Here is a 19,138-nt window from a genome sequence, read left to right on the forward strand (position 1 = left end):
GAGTGAGAGTGAGTGAGTGAGTGAGTGAGTGAGTGAGTGAGTGAGTGAGATGCCAGGGGAGTTGGTCCAAGCCAAGAGAACAAAATGTACGTTTCCAGTCGCTTCCCGAAGCCTGATAGAGGCTATCACCTTTTGCATTTGATGAGAAAAGTTATAAATTATAAGTTAACAATTTTTGTTCTTCTATTTTACTGTGCGTCGATCTTGCCCCTTCCTAGCCTAGATGCCAGACCCATAGGCCATAGCACACTAGGTCCAAAGCGACATGGCCTGAGCTACATGTAGCCTCTACCAGGCTTCGGGATGCGGCTCGAAAGAGTAGAAATAGGCCAACTACTATAGACAGATGATATGTCAGGGCTAGGGGTAGTTGGTCAGCTAACAGAACAGACTGAGAGTGCTAGCGGCAAACTGTTCTCTTTTTAAATAGCGCGGACCAACTCCCCTGGCATATCATTTGTCTATTTGGACAATTTCTACTTTTTCCAAAAGAATAACCTAGGTGCCAGACTGCTTCCAGGGCCTATATTGCATAGGCCAGTTCCTCTGCTCCAGGGCGAACATACCCAAGGAAATTATAACACAACCTTAATGCAAGGAAATATTTAAAACTATTTATACGCACGGGGGTAGTCGGTGGCGGCCTTGGTCGCGGTTATAACACAACCTTCCTCAGTTTAAATATGTCCTGATCCAGGCACTCTGGCTAACTCTGGGCCTAGCTTGTTATGCGTATAGTCTGACATCCAGGCTACCAAAAGATCTGCTTGGAGATTACTATTTTTTTATCCCCCCACACCGTCTTAATCTTATGGATGGCATCCTCTGAAGAACCCCAAACTAGTGCGCGCGGGCGAATAAAAAAAAAAGTCCGGCCAAAAATAAAAATGCTACTAAACCACACAAAGCTGGTATTGTGAATGTGCGGCAGTACTTAGCGACGTATACTACAAACCGGCAAATGCTGGCTTTTTGGGGAATTTATGAATCGGCACTGTACGTATGTACTGAGTTCCTGAGTCGTGGAGCTTAGTAGCCTGGGTGCCCGGCTCCGTATTGTCGCTAACTACCATGGACTACCCAGGCCTAGAGCCAGGCCAGAGCCTCGGTGGACGTGATCTTTTTTTTTTTTTTTTGGACAACAGGCGAAAATCAATGCGCGCGCGGATGTCATCCATAAAATTAAGATGGTGTGGCCTTTAATAGGAGTCTGTGCGAGGCTACACCGACAGTGCGTCCCCGTTGATTGATCTACCGACTCCGCCCTGCCGCTGCCCGAAAATTGTGGCCGTCTCTCCGCGGTGTATTACAAGCGCGACGTGCCGTGAACCCGCACCAGATAGATTGCCGAACTATTGAGTGTCGCCCGGTAATGTATGACCAAATAAATTAGCCGCTGACCGGGTCCCCGTTTGTCCACACTCGCCTCTCCTTCGGATCTCCAAAATACCTCTCACGACCCCCCCCCCCCATCTCTCCAACACATCGCGTGTTTGTCCAGCTATTTCTAGCATATTAAAGTCATAAATAACCTTGATTAATGGCCATTAAGTATGTCGTTAACGGCTATTTTGACTGTAATTGATAATTACGCTTATATATAGAGCGGCGAATAAAAGTTTTGCCGTTGGTGATTAATGACTTGGGAGCACCCGGTCCAAATACATCACCGAATTCCTCATTCCTCCCCGTCCCCTCTCACCAACCTTTTTACAGCACATCGTCTGAGAGACGAGTACATCGATAGTAAACAGTATTAAGAATTCATAGATTTTCCACGGTTTTATTACCTGTTATTCGGCAGGGTCTCTTCACACGTTATCTTTCTTTTTTGGACTTTTCTGGGACGCAGAAAATGTTGGGTGGATGGTAGAAAGATCGTTACAAAACAGTCCCTCTACATACCGAAGGGGCTATCAATCAAATGGTAGGTATGCACACAAAAAATGCTGCTTGGAGCGAAAAAAGAACTGAGAAAAATGTCGTTAAATGGAAGTTAAGGCTTGACCAAGCTTTTTTTCTGTGCATTGGAAAAACGTCGGTAGTTAGCGAGAGGGCAAACTAGTGGCCTCCTAGTTGTCAGAACAAGTACTTTCCGAGAGGACAATTTTATCTCGCGTTCCCGCCGGGTTGATAAAATGAATGTACACAAGTGCAAGCCCGCCACCATTAATAACCCGGGGATGGCAGGAGGGGTGGAGGATTGCTAGGCGAGCCCCTGTGCTGTCGAAACGCTACTTATAGTCCGTCAATAAATTGTGTTCCAACGTAATCATCTCCCGGGTCAAACCTTGCGGTCCATTTCAGTTCCCCTTCATTATCTCGGAAAATTATTTTGCTCTTTCGCTCTAGTGGGGGACGGTGCGGCTCTGGAAATTAATTGCCATTTTCCGTGAAATAATGCTGAACTTTACGTGCGCCCTTGTATTTGGCGAGGCGTAACCCCGGGCGCTGTGATCGGGACCCACCAGGGCGAATCACGGAAGGCCTGGCACGCGATAATTCCGAGCACTCGACGCTTTTTTTATGCGTTTGTGTGTGTGTGTAGTCGTGTTTGTTAGCGTGTAGGAAAGTGCAGCTGGTATAATAGTCCCCTCTATTGAAGTTCGTGTAATAAAGGGGGCCAGGCCATTGTTAGAACCTTCCAGATTGTGCCAATTTACTGTCGATAGAAATAAACGTGCCCGCCGATAACTTGTTGAAGCACAATTCATCAAGGCGTCACTCACCGCTACTAACGTCAGTCTCGCCTGTCAATCATTCCGGGCGGCACTATTCTCACAGAAGGGGGGTGACAGGGGTTAAAAACCCACTCGTAACACGTTAATAGCCATTGAGAATAATTGAGTCGTCGGCGTCGTCAGAGAACAATCGCATATCAGCGAGAAGTAATACTTGTAGCCCTTCTTATCTACAGTTAGGTAAATAGTTACCCTGTCGGGCGCTATGCGGCAACGGTGATGGCAGGCGCCTGGCCGCGGCTTGTGGTGTGTACATACACCAGCGACAGCCAGGGACCTTTGCCACTGCACCTGTCGTTGTGGGTGGGTTATAAAGTAAAGCCGCCAATTTACACTCGATACAAATTCAACTCAAACATGTCGCTCAAGTGTAGGACTATAGCGACACTTGCGGCATTCATGACCTGTCTCCTTGTCTTGGTTGGTGTCAATGTTATGGCAGACATTCCTAGAAATGTGTTCTTTGTGAGCACCATGTTCTTTACTAGCATGAAAAATCTGGTGACAGAGACAAATAGAGTTGTCAGCATGACGAAAACCATGCGGTCATGGCGAACTTGTGCCCGACAAAGGATCGGGTCGATGCAGGTAAATACCCCTTGAAGTCTGAGGTAATTTACTGTGCCCACCTCTTAACTCAGTCGGTCCTCATTGCCTGTCAAATTAAAGCTTGAAGTGGGGCGAGATCTAAGGCGAAACGCCGGTTTGGGTGGATCAAACGAAAGTCTCAAAGTCCTTCCAAACATTGACATTTTGGATAAGAAGACAAAGGGTTTCCCTGTCCGACACAAGACTTACATATATGCTGAACAATATGACTGAAGTGTACACTACAGTGCTGTATCTCATTTCAATATGGCGACGTCGATGTCACTACTTGTTTTTGCAACAATGCACAATCGGGCGCCTAGTCTGGGCTTGTCATTTTTGTCAGTTGTTGAGGAACTTTGTCATCAAGTTACACATGAACAGCTATCCCTCTAGGAAACGTCACTCTTTGAAGTTGTCAAGCGGTAGGCATAGCCGAGGAGGAAGGCCACACATTTTCCACATAAATCAGATAAACGAGGAAAACAGGCCGACGGTTTCATGACTGGTAAGCCGTAGCTGACAAGAGTGACCTTGGCTCGAATACCTCGCCGCTCTCTGTAGTGGATACCAACCGTTGAACATGTCCATCGTCAGTTCTAGGCACGTCCAAATATTTCTGTGGCGGCGGTGCCGCCTTGAAAACACGGGGCTGGACAATAGCGCAACTCAACCCGCCCGATCAGTCCGTACTTTGGGTGATTTATCCCACTCAAAGCCGACTTGAAATGGCAACTGCCAGTTTCGGGCCAAGTCAGAATGTTTCACTCAACGACCGGGCCGGTAAGAGAGCGCAGACTTCCTGGGCAGGTCGGGGTGCTGACACATCAAAGGGCCCCGCCAGCACCCGGTGTTTGTGGGATCTTATCGCGAGGATTGACAGAGCAAACGCTGCATCCATCAGCGCGGGTCCAGCTGCCTAACCAACACATATATCACTCCTTGAAGGGGAACAGAAAATATTTGCCCCGCGAGCAAACCCGGGCCTTACGATACCGGCAGTAGCCAAATATTGTTGGCAGAGAAACCGGGCCTGGAGATAGGACCGCTTTGGGCTACGGGCGTAGCCTCGAACAGACGCTTGGGAAGCTGAAAACATACGGAGAAAATACGGCAAAAAGTGGCCAGATTCTAGTAGTCTAAATCATTATTTTCCAAAAAATTGCCTATCGGTGTACCTCTGTGGCTGGTTTACTCTCTGGCAATATAATGAAATGAAATACCTTTATTGTACATTCATGCCACGACGGGCTAGGTACAGGTCAAGATATAACAGACACATAACAAACGTATATAAAAAAGTGGAGACAAAAGATGCACTGCTTGACTTAGATATACACACATAAGGAACATACAAGGGTACTACTGATACTAGGCTAATACAAAGTGTTCTAGTCACTGAAGTAATATAGAGAGGTCAACTTCTTCTCGCTTTTTTGTACAGTGGAAAATGTGGGAGCAGATCATGTTTGTGATACAGGGTTTGTCTAGACGCATCAAAAATATAAATTTATCATTTGCGCTTAGGAGTTCATAGTATGGGAACTTCTCTTTGATATAATATATATCGAGCCTACTTAGCCAACTTGTACTATTTATCCAACAAGTCATGGGGTCTGGTAGTGGTATATACATGTACTAGTGGGAAAGAAACAACTCAGTCTTCCGTGTTGTTCCTTGAACCAATGGAATTTAATTTGTCTCCTTTCTCTCACTGTTTCTAATTAAGACTTTGTTTTAGGGCTACCGAACAGTTTTTTCTTCCCACAGAAAGTCGTCTAGAACCGTATAAGCTTACTCGTTGTTCTGTGTCTTTTTTTAATGTTGACTCAAATAAACAATGTCAGTCTACTGTTTTGATAAAACAGTTATGTGCAGGTGCTATCCTATACACTCGGCTGTATGCTGTATACAACGGGTTATACACAGCAGACCATATACACCAGATCGTATACAGTAGGCAACAGGTCATATGCAGAAGGTAGTAATCAGCAAACGATATACCAACAGGCCATATACTTTTATACGACAGGTCGTACACACTGAGGCTTTAGGCCGTATACAGTAGACCACACACAGCAAACCATATACAGCCTATACGGGGAGGCTGCAGGCCATATACAGCAGGTCACAGCAGACAATGTACAGAAGTCGTATTCACTGATTCAGTAGGATGCCGTATACAGATCTATACCGTGAGGCCACCCCAGAAAACCATATCCGTATACAGAAAACCATATACAAATGTACATACTACTAGTATACGATGCAGGCCGTATACAGCCACCACAGTACAACCTGGAGGTTTTCCAAGGATAAATTACGTTCAAGGCTACCCCAGACGTTTTCTGGTCGTTATGTTCTTCCAGGCTATTTTGGAGGCCATAAATGTCGATGTTTTGACCACCATAGGAGATTGGCATAGCGATGCCAACTTTGGCTTGAAACACTAGGGGGTTCAGCCAAGAAAAGTCTAGAATGTTAGCACTTTTCCGACGTTGACCCTGAGTGGTTGGTAGCCTCTACCAGGCTTCGGGAAGCGGTTGGAAAGAGTAGAAATTGGCCAAATGGACAGGTTGATCCGCAATAAGAGGACTTAATTAGCGGCAAAATGTTCTATTACCGCGGACCAACTCCCCAGCATATTATCTGTCCATTTGGCTAATCTCTACTCTTTGTAGCCGCTTCCCGAAGCCTGATAGAGGCTACTGAGCTGGCGCATAGGGTAACGTGCAATACATGTCGTAATCACAGACAGTAGAACAGCTACATGAAAAAAGAAACACGCCCCAAATCCACTAGTTCCACAAGAGGTCCCACAAGAGGCCCTAACTCTAAAAAAAGTTGCCCTTGTAGTCTGAATCCCCCTCACAATGAAATGATAGTGTCACAGCAATGCAAGAAAAAACGCACTTTTTCTGTAAAGCAAAGTCCCTAGCCTCTACCAGGTTTCGAAAAGACTGGAAGACTAGGAATTGGCCGGATAGACGGATAACAACATGCCAGGGGAGTTGGTCCGCTAAATAGTACACTTTTCCGCTTCGCGAAGCCTGGTAGAGGCTACCAAGTCTGTCTAGAACACAGCAATGCCAACTAGTAACTACTTGAACGGTGTATTTTGTTAAACAACAATACTAACAAAAACAACAACCCTAAAAAAGTACTTCTTTACTGATTAATGAATGAATGATACACGAAACCAGTACAAAATGCCTACATGGCATTACTGTCAAGTCCAATGTGTGTTTCTATCTGAAATAAGCGTTACGAGTGTCAGAGCAGGTCATTTGTATCGGACCCCCGACCTAAAAGCACGGCGACTCCGTACGGGTATTAGACCGTGGCACTTTGTCAGTGGTACCGACCATTGCCGCCCCCAAAGCTGGTAGCTTTACGTGGATCAAGTCCTTGGCTGGAAGTCTGCTAATGATGGTGTAAGGGTGATCCCGCTTTGAGCCGTGTAGAGCTCCGGCGTACGTAATACCAGACAGCGCCCGTCCCTACACGACACCTGGTGTAGTCGGAGATGCACGGATATGTCTGTTAGGACCCGGTAACATTGGTTGTACGATCGCCGTAAGATCACCGTACGATCGCCGTTAGATCACCGTACGATCGCCGTAAGATCACCGTACAATCGCCGTAAGATCACCGTACGATCGCCGTAAGATCACCGTACGATCGCCTTACGATCGCCGTAAGATCGCAAACTAAAGGCATTCTCGGGACAGTCGTACATAATTCAGTTGTCTTCAACTTTTTTTTCTGTACTACGTAACATGGGTTAGTGAGTGTGTGAGTGAGTGAGTGAGTGAGTGGGTGAGAGTGAGTGAGTGAATGTGTGAGTGAGTGAGAGTGAGTGTGTGAGTGAGTGAGTGAGTGAGTGAGCAAGTGAGTGAGTGACTGCGCGAGAGTTAGTGAGTGTAACAAGGATGCAGTTTCTTTGAAATAAGAAGTTACACATTCAGAACGTTAAAAAGATGTGATTCGTATATACCTTATTGGATTCCTCGTTGTTTGACATTTGTAAAAATGACATCAAAATTCGTACGACGACCTACAGGACGAATGTGACCGCACCGTAAATCGTACAACGTTCGCGGTGGTTTTATGTTTTATAATTATTTTTGCGGTTTTCATGATGTACTTTTATAACGCGATATACAGTGAATGTGTGTATTGAATTTTTATATTTTTTTTATACTATAGTTACGACTGTGAACTTGAAACATCGCGAAAATACCCCCATTTTTTTATACTGTGAAATAAGGTGCCTCGAAAATAAATGTATTTGCAGTAAATTTGTTCTACTCAAAACGCATCTTAAATGTACTAGTCGTCTCATCACACTCCTAAAATAAATCTTAAATCTAACATCTATCTATGAGACGAAAATTAGAGTCCAAACCACGTATCTGCTTAAAGATGTCTGCATCGATCGTTAGTAGAGACGGCAGGCTTCATCTCCTTACCCATACTACTTTGCGACCATCCTACATCCATTACGTGGACAAAATAGTATCGCAGAACGTGCTTGGACACACACACATATACGACAAAACAATGTAGTAAATGCTTTTTACTGATCTAGACTACGTTGTAGATCTTTGTGAATGACATTTTATGTTTCTTTCTAACTGGTCGTTTCTGAATCGCGTCCTGATCAAACTTAAAAACACATTTTGCTAAAGTGCAGGTCTACTGCCATAGCTAGTTTTTTTTTCTTGAAAGCTGTGAGACCAAATGCGAAGTCTACTGCGTATTTACCGTAAGGCCACACCAATTAAATTTCTTGGTTAACGGATTCGCCTGCTTCATTTTTTTCTGATTTGCAAAAAAAAAAAAAAAAAATTCAGAATCAACTGTAAAATGCTCATATTTTGCCCTGAACAGCTGAAACAGTCCTTTTCTTCCTAGTTGTTACAGTTATTACATCTTTTGATGCAGCGGTATCATTAAAAGTTCAAAATTCATTATTTAAATTTTGAACCAGCCTGGTGTGTTGACTTGATGGCTCCTATCGTACCATTTTGGGCCAAAATAGGATGCCTAGGCCTGTTTTTATTTTTATTTTTTTGTCGCCCGCCCGCTCTATTATTTTTCTAGAAAAATCCGTTAACCAAGAAATTAAAGTGGTGTGGCCTAATATCTACATTTAAAAAACTGTCACACACACGTGTAACACGTTATTACAAAACGCGTGCCTGCTGCCGCACGTTTTTACGTCAAAACGTTTGTTTCTTTTCCGCTGTGCTTTCGTGCCGTTTCAGCGTGCTTTTGTTCGCGTAACTCTTGACTCTAATTGTTGTGTGCTCGTGCAGTAATATTCTGCCTCGCGTGTCACTTAGAAGTGTTGAAGTGACGTAAAAACGTGCCTCTTCTTCGCCCCTGCACCTGTAAGATGGTGACAAGGACACTACATCTTCGTCTTCATTATGAGTGTGACGTTCGTTTTCGAGCAAAACAGGAAGTCACGAGTACGTGCTATTTCTGATCAAAGATTGAAGGACGCCATAACCTTTTTGTTCTGACATTCAACTTTTCGCGTGTGTCGTATCTATTTTCATGTATTCTTATGCTATCCAAGTTTTATCCATGAAAAATGGATAAATTGTGGCTGGTTTTCGTTACATGATCTCCTTGGCAGCTGACAGCTTGGTTCTTGGTTCCCTGGTTCTTGAAGTGATATGCCCCCCCCCAAAAAAAAGGTTAAAAAGTCCCAGTCACATTGTAAAAAAAAGTCACAGTCACATTGTAAAAAAAAAGTTCCAGTCACATTGTAAAAAAAAGCCCCAGTCACATTGTAAAAAATGGTCCCAGTCACATTGCAAAAAAAAGTCCCAGTCCCAGAGCTAGATTTCCGACTTCAGCTTGACACGCTAGCATAGGTACCATCCTAGCTTAGCCTCTACCAGGCTTCGGAAGCGGCTGGAAACAGTAGCCCTTGACAAAATACTAGTAGACAGATAACATGCCAGGGGAGTTACTCCAATATTGGAGTACAGTTTGCCGCACCCGAAATGTGATCCTTTTAAAACTCCCCAGGTATGCTATCTATCTATTTGACCAATTTCTACTCCTTCCAGTCGCCTCCGAAGCCTGATAGAGGCTAGCTGAACTCGAATACCAGATGAAACCGTGTGGCACTAGTACTCTCCAAGCAGAGGTTGATGGGGAAAGAAGATCGTTACCTTCTTATATATTGCAGTGTACAAAATACTTTTTTGAACCGGCAAAATTTAGGTTGCCCATCAGAATTTTAGGTTGCCCCACCTATAAGTTACTACTTTCCTCAAATTAAGTAATGTTACATACATAATCCTTTGACAATATTTCTAACTGCCTTTAGTTAACTGATACTAGTAATACCTAAAATTAAAAAGCATCTGCCGGCTACAGTGGTGCAAGCCAAGTGGGCATGATTTGGGGGGGGGGGATTCTTAAAATTCAGAAAGCACACTGGGCTACCTAGGTTAAAAGATAGGTTGCCCCAAGTAAAGTTTGGTTGCCAAGGGCAAGTGGACAACCAGGTATTTTGCATACTGTATTGCATGTCCGTTTTTTGTCGCTACCCCCACCAACTTGGGTGGCCAATTGGACCCTCTCTGGCCAACGGATACTGCCTGGCCAATCTGATACTGTCTTTTTGCCACCCTAGGATCTGCTTGGAGATTAAGGCCACAGCACATAAATTTCATGGATGACATCCTCCGCAGACTCCAAATCTAGTGCGAGCGGGCGAAAAAAACAAGACGGGCCGAAAATAACAAGGTTCCTACATTTTAAAATTTTGACTCAATCATTGTACAAATGGTTTTGATTCAGTGGGAACATCACATATACACAGCCAGCACCACACATCACTGCATCAAAGTAAGAAACAAAACATTAAATCAGAGCCTTTTCTTGTCTCCTATCTTCATAGTTATCTGCCATCAACCTTCCGGCATGGCAACAGACATCTTTGCCCATTTTCGATATGTTGACCACTGTCAGAAGGCAACAAAATTTCTTTCTTTTTTTTTCAAACTCAGGCGAAAATTAATGCGCGCGTTGATGTCATCCATAAAAATTACTTGGTGTGGCCTAACCGTGTGGTACATACATGCCTACGCCCAACGACCGGCCGCTGTACCACCACAAAAGGTCATGATCACCCACGTGTCTGTCAGCGGTAAGCTATTACAACTATTCGTGGCGGGCAGGAGTCAAAAGCCCTGTGGAACAGCGAACGTAGGGTTTCTTATGACATACCTTACCTTAGGTAACTTTATTGCGCAATACAATGTAATTGTAAGGCCATGTTGATTTGAACAAGGAGGTTAAAAATCAAAATTTAAAGCTCCTTGATTTGATTTGATTATATGGATGTCATCCAAAGTTCGGCAAAAAAAGTTGCCTTCGTTATGAAATCTAAGTGGTCACGAATGTTGAAATGACTAAACACACAGAGTATATGGTATGGCAAATAATAAATTTTTCATTTCTCCACATTTTTCTTCTTTTCATTTGGAATAGATTTTGGCATTCCACGACATTCTACAATTGTAGATGCCATCCATATAATGATCAAAACAACATACATGTATAGCCTAACGTATACAGTACAGTACAGTTTGCTACTCATATATAACGGGTCAAATTTACAATATTCTACTTATAGTGAACAGAGACTACATGCTCAAGTTGTTTTTGAAATTATAGAATTTTTTTGCGTAGAACGCTAGATGTATGTTGGTCTAGATATAAGGACACCGAGTCAGGATATGGTGTAAGTAGATCGAAAGTTTCTGTACTCGTCTTGCGTAAGACTATGTAGGTAAGATCATTGTTTCATATACTCGTAGGTTCTCCTGGGGGCACTTTGGTCATGAAAGTTACATTTACATTTGCACTTCAGCTATCAGCCACTACACCTTCATACAACTTTCATGATCTTCAATAACAAAAGTTAAATGTCATGCACCAATGTGTTCTGTAAGTCCTTTTGTCGCCTGGGATTATCCACAATATTCCTCTTCTGTTTTTTATTTAATTTGAGACAAGATCACTGTTGGGTCACTAATTTCTGTGATGCATTAGATCTGGGTCACGATTTACCTGTGTAATTTTGGTGACGGGGGGCTGTGCACGTAGAGACCTATCTAAACGGGTTTTTGCCGATTTTAACTCGATTGTAAAGTGCAAAGTTTGCTGCAACAAGCTCTCTCTCTCTCCACCTCTCTCTCTCTCTCTCTCTCTCTCTCTCTCTCATGTCCCCTCTCTCATATAGCTTCCCCTTCGCCAAATGTTCGCCTTACACTTCTTGGAATCCAAAACAACCTCCTCTAACTCATTAGGTTGCTGGAATAAAATGGTAACATGAAATTTGTCATAGAACTCAGAAATTTAAACATCTGCATTGTTATTGTCTTAAAGTTGAAACAAACAAAAACAAAACGCACAAAAAATGACCTTAATGTGCACTCTTAGTACAAAGATTGTAAAGACTAAAAAAGAGACTTTATTTTTCCTGTTTTGTCTTCTTATGTGACTCAGACCTGGTCCAATTAGCCTCTACCAGGCTTGGGGAGGCGGCTGGAAAGAGTAGAAATCGGCCAAATAGAGAGATAAGCATGCCAAGGGAGTTTGTCCGTTGAGAGAACATTTCGCCACAGAATGTAATAATACTCTTCCTAAGAAAACACCATAGATTAGCTTTAGTATCATTATGGACTAGCTCGTTAGAATTATATTTTAGTATATCTATTAGTTTGTGTATGTATCATTGTTGTTTCTTTGCCATACATTGTACCAGCTACAGTTGTTGAGCAATAAAGTTTATTTGATTTGATTTTACTTATCTCTCTATTTGGCCGATTTCTACTCTTTTCAGCCACCTCCCTAAGCCTGGTAGAGGCTATAGTCCAATATCCTCCCCCGTTTGGCTTGCTCCACTCCCCCATTATACATCGCCTAAATACACACGTCAACCCGGGGTCAGCTAATTCCTTCTCCTGTTAAATAATGGTTCTGTCACAATCACAAGGTTGTCTGCCTCCCCTACCCCTTTATTCCCACCTTTCCAGTTCAATTGCAGAGTATATACCAATCGGCCTTCCAAGTATGTCCTCCTCCTTTTGATCTTTCTTGTTTACGCCGACCCAAACTTGCGTGTCGTGTTTGCGCTAACGAGGTTTTCTCACGGAGCGAGGGGAGGGGATCTGATCTCAAAACGGGACCGCGGAAGGCTCTGATATCACATACACACCTTTTAGTACGACCTAGGTGTGAGAAAATTACAGGAAAGAGCATGCGCGTCCATGAAAACCGAGCCCAGACGGCTTCCTGTGGTGTCTCTTTACCTCACCTGTCAATCAACAGAGAACAAAGGAAGTTGACATAAAGCGCATGCACGCAAGTGATTAATGGGCCATTCTGTCTGTCAATCAAACTGTCAAACGTCAATCATCGCCGCCTGGGAAGCCGCAAAGTGAGGAAAACAGCCTTCTGTCGTACGCTGAACGTAACGTCGTCAGTTCAACGGCGTCAGGAAGGAAGAAACGACGGCGTCTTCAGAGGCCAGCGCAAATGAGCACTGCTGTCAAGAATAGGTCAACATGGCGGGTAAATTTGCCAGCTGCGTAGCTTTAGGCTACGCCGGAGAACTTCAATGACTTCAGAGTTTATTATGACCAAATTTTGGAGTGTCTGGAATAAAGTAGGTGTTTGTTCTGTTCTGTTGTGGCCTCACAGCCCAGTGATTCCCCCCTGTCAACTTGTCTAAGCCCGGAATGATTGACAGTGCGCTACGGTGTATTGATTCACCTTTATTCCGGTACAACAGTTCTCAATGTCCTATTATTGAAAACGTCTAAATATAGGGGAGCATAATGGGCGGAGATAATTCCAGTTGACAGTTGTGTGGCTGAGTTGAAACCCCCTCTCGCTGTCATTAGAGATCAAAGGAATCGCGCCGCCTATTATGCTAGGCCGCAAAGTTACACACACACGGCGACCCAAAGGCGCACCTGAGAGGCCCCAGCTTTATTGTATTACTGTCCGCGCCTGGTTGGCAGGACACGCCATTCTCGTCTGTCGGAAGGATAAACAAGATCAATCCGCGGCATTCGACGGTAGATTTAGCGCAAGGACCGCTTCCTTTGTCGGGCCCTGCCCGCCGACGACAGACACTAGCGTAGCGTGAACGTGTGGAAATATCTGTTTTCTTGGGTTTCCTGGGTGCCACCGGCCTGGCTCAAGCCCGTCTGTGTGCGTACGGAGCCCGGTTACCCTCCAAAAGACCCTCCCGTGTTAGCTGAACTGCCGTAATGACACCATATCTCACACCACGCGATAAACCAGTCAAATGTCCGCCTGAAGTTAGATTGCTGCCTGAATAATCAAAGGGAAGGGTTATTTGTCAAAACTGGTCATTTTTCAAAGTCCGCCCTTCCCCCCCTGCAGGTACAATCTCCGCCCCGAGCCAGGATTGATGTCTCCCGTCCACCTTTTTGGGGCGTTTACGTCAATTCTGTGCACAACATAACTTTATAAGTTGTCAGCGACCGACGCCTCTCCCCAATATAAACTCTCCCTTCGCTCGTTTCTTCCGCCAAATCTCTTCCGTGCACATGTTCGTCCAACGCGTCCCTAGACGCCGATGTCCACGAATTGGCGAACCGAGGGAGAGTTGAATTTTTGAAGGTGATTTGTGGTGTAGTCGTGGGGGGATGGAGCGGGGAGACACGAGACAGAAATGGCTCGGAGGGACAGGCAGAGAAGCCCGCCTGCCTCGCAAACTGTCACCTCTCATAAGTGCATGCAAGCTCTGTGCAGTCAGTAGTCTCCTCCGCTACTGAGATTAAACGATCCCGATTATTCGCCCCTGGCCCTTTCTTTTATGTCATTGCACCCCATTACTCCGGCAATTATTCTTACTAGTGTAGTGAGCAAATGCTTGCTTTCAGATGTATAATCACAGGACCCCGCCGCCAAAAGGTCGACGTGCATGTTTAAACCTATCACAGTCTCAGCCTTGGAGACAGGGGAAAAATCATTCATTTTTGCCGCAACATGTTTTGGTGGGGTTTTACCCAAATGAAGCGTCTGTGATCAAAAATTTGGGGTCCGGCTACTTTAGAAAGACAGGCGGTAAGTCTCTGAGGAACGTTCGGATGTTGGTCGCCCTGGGCTGGCTGGCGTGGCGAGCGACAAGAAAGTCTTCATTTAAAAGCTTTGATCCATCACTCGAGGGTAAATGCAGTATTTTTCTCGTCGAGAACAGGGGACGCGGTTTCCGCCCATGCGTTCGTCAGGTCTGCCTTCTGCGGTGAAGTTCTTTCCGACTTGTTGTCTGGCCAAGTCTGGAGAAGTCATGGGTAACGCAAAGCGAGTGGCGCACCGTGTCAGGTTGTCCAGAGTAGAGTTCCAATACTTCAAAGTGCAGAGCGCGTAATCCCCCTGGTAGGTAGCTGTCACATGCTCTCAGACCCGTTAAGACCATGAAAAACTATCTAGTCATGGTCGCCTGTCACTCTTTGTCACCGGTCGTGACCGACAATGGGCAGATGGGCCCCGGGAATGCGCGGCGGCGCTTTTGTCAGGGCAAGCGTGAGCGACTTAGCAATTTCCACGGGCGACAGGGCTATCAACGGTGGTAAGCATGAAGATGGCGAGATATATGCATTCCCCCTGTGCAGTTTGTATACCACGTCAGGTCTCGGTTCGTCCCAGACGTAACAAAGGGGAAGATCAAAAGGCAGCGCCGGTAGCACGGCCGCCGCATTTGTGGCGGAGGGCGTCTCGCGCGTCGGCGGGTCTCGGAACGACGCCGGCCCCCGCTTGGAACCCGCCACGTCCCGGTGGGAGCGAGGCGAGATAGAGGGGAAAGTGAACGCTGAACTACCCGTGAACTCTGTACACATAAAACCAGAGGAAAACATGGCGGATTATAATTATTAATCCTCCGCTGTTCGCCGAGTATTTCTAGCCGCGGGGACGAACCGGCCCTGAGAGAAAATTGGCCACTGGCCCTGAAGAAGTGACAGACAAGGCTAACATGATAAATGACACCAGTCGTCATACCAGTGGAAACAATGCCTGTCATACTCGGGTGCCATTACGACCTGTACGTTTGAACTTTAGTGCCCCCGATGGCGACACCCCCGAAAACTAGCAGAGTTTTTCCAGTAAAGTACATCTCACTACACATTGCCCGATTTGAACATCTGCGATGGGCGGTCTGTCGATCAGTCGGATTGTCGCACAGGCTGCCAACGACAAAAGACAGCCATATAAATGATTAAGAGTGAGAGCCTTTTGGGTTGCAGGCCGCCATCATTAATCATCTCCCGGCCATAAATTTTCCCTGAAACATGCCAGCCCTGCCCTTTCTTACTCATCTGTTTCTGTCACTCCGCCCTTAGCCGGCCTAGTTAACAGACCCAACCGTATTTTGCGAAGGAAACTGAGCCTATTTCCTCTCACAATAACATCCCCCATGTTGACATCTTACTTCAAGAATACACACTCAGCCAAGAAGTTCAGATTCAGCGAAATATTTAATGCGACCAACCGCAATGATACACACTGCTCCATATAATACATAATCCACTACCCAACCAGTAGCATAATAGTTTCTCGGTATGTCTTTCCAAGCTCTTCAAAACAGTACAAAAATACAAACGCCTTCATAGCATAACTCTAGGTTCACAAGTGTCTCAGAATCAACTTTTTAAATACACAACTCTTAAAAGACCAAAGCAACACAAAGCTTGATAGTTAGAGACAGCAAACGCAATTCTAGCAACAAATATTTACAAGTAAAGATGAAAAGGAATCAGTATACAAGACCTGACTGTAAAAACTGTACTTGTGAACAAAGTGCAACTTAACAAGTAGCGCATAAAGACTAAAACATGTTTATCTTGACAGGGCTTGGTTCAACAAAGAAAGCAGTTGTGTTCTGTTACAACTTGGAGCAGACTCTTTGAGCAAATAAAGCATTTCTTCTCTCTTTTTAAATCACTGTACAGAAACTTTATACATCAATATACTCTACTTATCAATGTCTCTCATAATTATAGTTCATATGTACGTCTCTGGTCGCTTTTGGTCAAGGGTAGCCCACTGTAGGTGCACCGAGTCTCGCGGCGTAAAGCCCGTAAGGTGAGTAGAACGCTCCCGGGGTGGGCGCGTGCAGCTGTAGGGAAGGCATGGCAAGCGATGGCGGAGCGCCCGTCGGCATGGGCGGCTTGTACGGGTGATACCTGTAACTATGAAGTCCGTTTACAGGCGAGGTGGGGTACCCCGGGCGAAGTAGTCCTGCCGCGCTGGCGGCCGAGGGGTAGTGCAGATGGCAGCCGTTCAGGGCGGAACTGGTGAGGGAGGGGATCGACAGAGACCCGGCCTGGGAGCCCGACATCGTGTGCGTTCTCAAATGTTGCAAGAGTTCCTCCGAAGTGGCGAACCGCTTCCCGCAGCTACTGGTTCCCGAGACCCAGTTGCAGACGTGGGGTAGCATGGTGCTGTAGGGAGAGTACAGTGGCGTGCCGAGACCAGGGGCACCAGCCATGCTAGTAGACGCGGAGTATAGTCCAGGGTGCCCGAGGGGTAGGTAGGGGAAGGGAGAGGGGTAGGGGGTGTCGTGGGTGCACTGTTTGCACCCGGCGGCTGCCGCTAGCTGTGCGCCCTGACAGTTCGTACAGTAGGGGTCCCTACAGATGGGCATCAGAGCCGTTGCACCCGTGGACGTTTTCACATAGGCGTAAGGGTTGGGAGCGGTGCCCCCTGCCAGCGGGCTGGCGTCTAACTTCCCCGCGGCCATGCTGGGCGGCAGGGTGCTCGGTAGCTGCGCTGTCATGGCTCCCTTGGACGGGTCGAGCAGAGACGAGCCCGAACCACAGGCGCACCCGGCTCCGCAGGGAAGCGCGCCCGGGAGGTGGGGAGCGATCGACGAGTGTCCCGGTTTCGGCGAGCTGGGCGACAGATGACTGGGCTGAACGCTCAGGCTGCTTTTCTCAGTAGAGTTGCCACCCGAGCTGGTCTCGTGGTGGTTCACCTCCACGAACATGCCGCCACAACTCACGTTAATACGGCTGTGACTCACGCCGACGCTCGACGTTGAACTTGAGGTGACCGTGGACGTTGACGTGTTCTCTGTCTTCCTCTCCGACGGGTCGTGCTCGGAGCCGGCCGGCGTTTTGTCCCCGGCCGTGCTCCCCGCTGCGCTGTTCGGGGTGTGAAAACCCGACTTGCTGGAAGACTCTCCCTCGGTCTTCTCCTCCTTTTTGTACGGTTTGAATGAGGACTTATCCCCGTCCACCACGGAAGACTTGGACGGCGATGAGGATGAGGTACGCTGGTCCTTCTCCACAGAAGAGGAAGCTTGTTTGGACGGCAGCTCAGTGTCTTTGCCAATACTGCTGCATGTTTGGGCGAGGAGAGCGAGGGGGCTCTTCTTAGCGTCCAGCTGCGTGTGAGAAACACAAGAATACAGAGTCAGTATCTAGAATTCCGCGCTAGCACCAGCAGCTACCATACATCACAGCTCATCAAGGAACCTTTATTACCAAGAAATGAGAAATGCCGTAGACTACACAAAATGACGAATGTTTGTGTAACCCAGTCATCAATTCGGCCATAAATTAAACCCGGGTTGCTACCCGAATCGGTCGTGCTTCCCTACTTTACAGTGCCCACACGGGCAGAATCGGGGATACACCGGCGCTTTTAGATTGTCAAGACATGGGAAATCTCTCAAAAGGAGGAAGGAAGTCGTGGCTGGAATAAAATACACCTATACAAACATTCTGTGTGTGCGAAAGGGGGAAACATTGGGCGGATATTTCCTATGAGTCATTCCAACAGATGTGTTGGTCATTCTCAACATGCAGCATGGGATGTGTGGGAAAATACATGCACAGCTAGCCCCACAGTTTCGCAAGCAGAATTTAGTACAACATCAGGCGGATAACTGTAAATATACCCGCCTCGAGAGCGGTAAGGAAGGATTGCAAGTCTCTCAAGAATAAGCACAGATCAGATACACATCAATCAGATAACGTTAGGTTTCACCGAGGAGATTTAAACCTCCTTGGCTTCACGAAGCCAGACAAAAAACACTTTACGGGGTCCCACCAAAGATCCCAAGTACGTACGGGGCGAGGAATGCGTTCGGGGCAGGGGTACCGGGCCCGGGACGTGCCGTGAGCGGAAGACGGACACGCACTGTCCCAAATGTGTACGCTCCCACCGCCCGGTAATTAATCACGGGGAATCGGGGACGGGGTGAGACCGTAGCGTATCGACCTACCGTGGTCGGTTGGAGCGGCTGCAAGTACTCCGTGCGAAGCATATGCTGGCTGCGGGCACTCAACATCCTGATAATACGGATGGGAAGTCGCTTGGCTTGCCTCTCGGGGTCTGTCGGCGGTCTCTCGAAGTGAATCTGCGGTGGTTGATCAGGAGAAACGCTGTTCATGACCTAACACCATCGGCCCTTCGTCAAGAATGCGCTGCTCGGGCCCAACGTTCTGTGAAGCATGCCGCCCTGCTAGACAACACACAAAAACACGAATTTGCCGACAACACTTCAGTCAAACAGTGAATTACCCAAAGATTAAACGACTTTGCCGCCTTCCAATCAAATCGCTCAATGGCCTGCAAAAGTAGCGCTGATTGGTCGGTGGTCAGATCCTGACGTCACAAGTCAGGGATGGGGCTAATCAGGGAAATATGAGCAGGCCCCATGTGACCGTGATTGACGAATCAGATCTTGACATTTTAATCACCTGGCATGTCGCCATCCGTCGATATCCAGACCCCCA

At 46.4% G+C, this 19,138-nt stretch overlaps 1 protein-coding gene and 1 pseudogene across 1 annotated transcript; one reads left to right on the forward strand and one right to left on the reverse strand.

Moving 5' to 3' along the window:
* The first annotated feature begins 3,205 nt into the window (after window positions 1-3,205).
* On the forward strand, window positions 3,206-15,355 carry LOC109485373 (annotated as a pseudogene).
* Window positions 15,356-15,852: 497 nt separating this feature from the next.
* Window positions 15,853-18,916, reverse strand: LOC109485406 (zinc finger protein 503-like). Its single transcript, XM_019789006.1, has 2 exons — window positions 18,625-18,916; window positions 15,853-17,781 (listed from the first exon to the last, which is right to left on the reverse strand). Exons 1-2 carry the CDS (start codon window positions 18,790-18,792, stop codon window positions 16,426-16,428), a joined length of 1,524 nt encoding a protein of 507 aa, XP_019644565.1. The 5' UTR covers window positions 18,793-18,916; the 3' UTR covers window positions 15,853-16,425.
* Window positions 18,917-19,138: the final 222 nt, after the last annotated feature.

Source organism: Branchiostoma belcheri, unplaced genomic scaffold (assembly GCF_001625305.1).
Source record: "Branchiostoma belcheri isolate BF01 breed outbred unplaced genomic scaffold, Haploidv18h27 scaffold75, whole genome shotgun sequence".
Taxonomy (NCBI): Eukaryota; Metazoa; Chordata; class Leptocardii; order Amphioxiformes; family Branchiostomatidae; genus Branchiostoma; species Branchiostoma belcheri.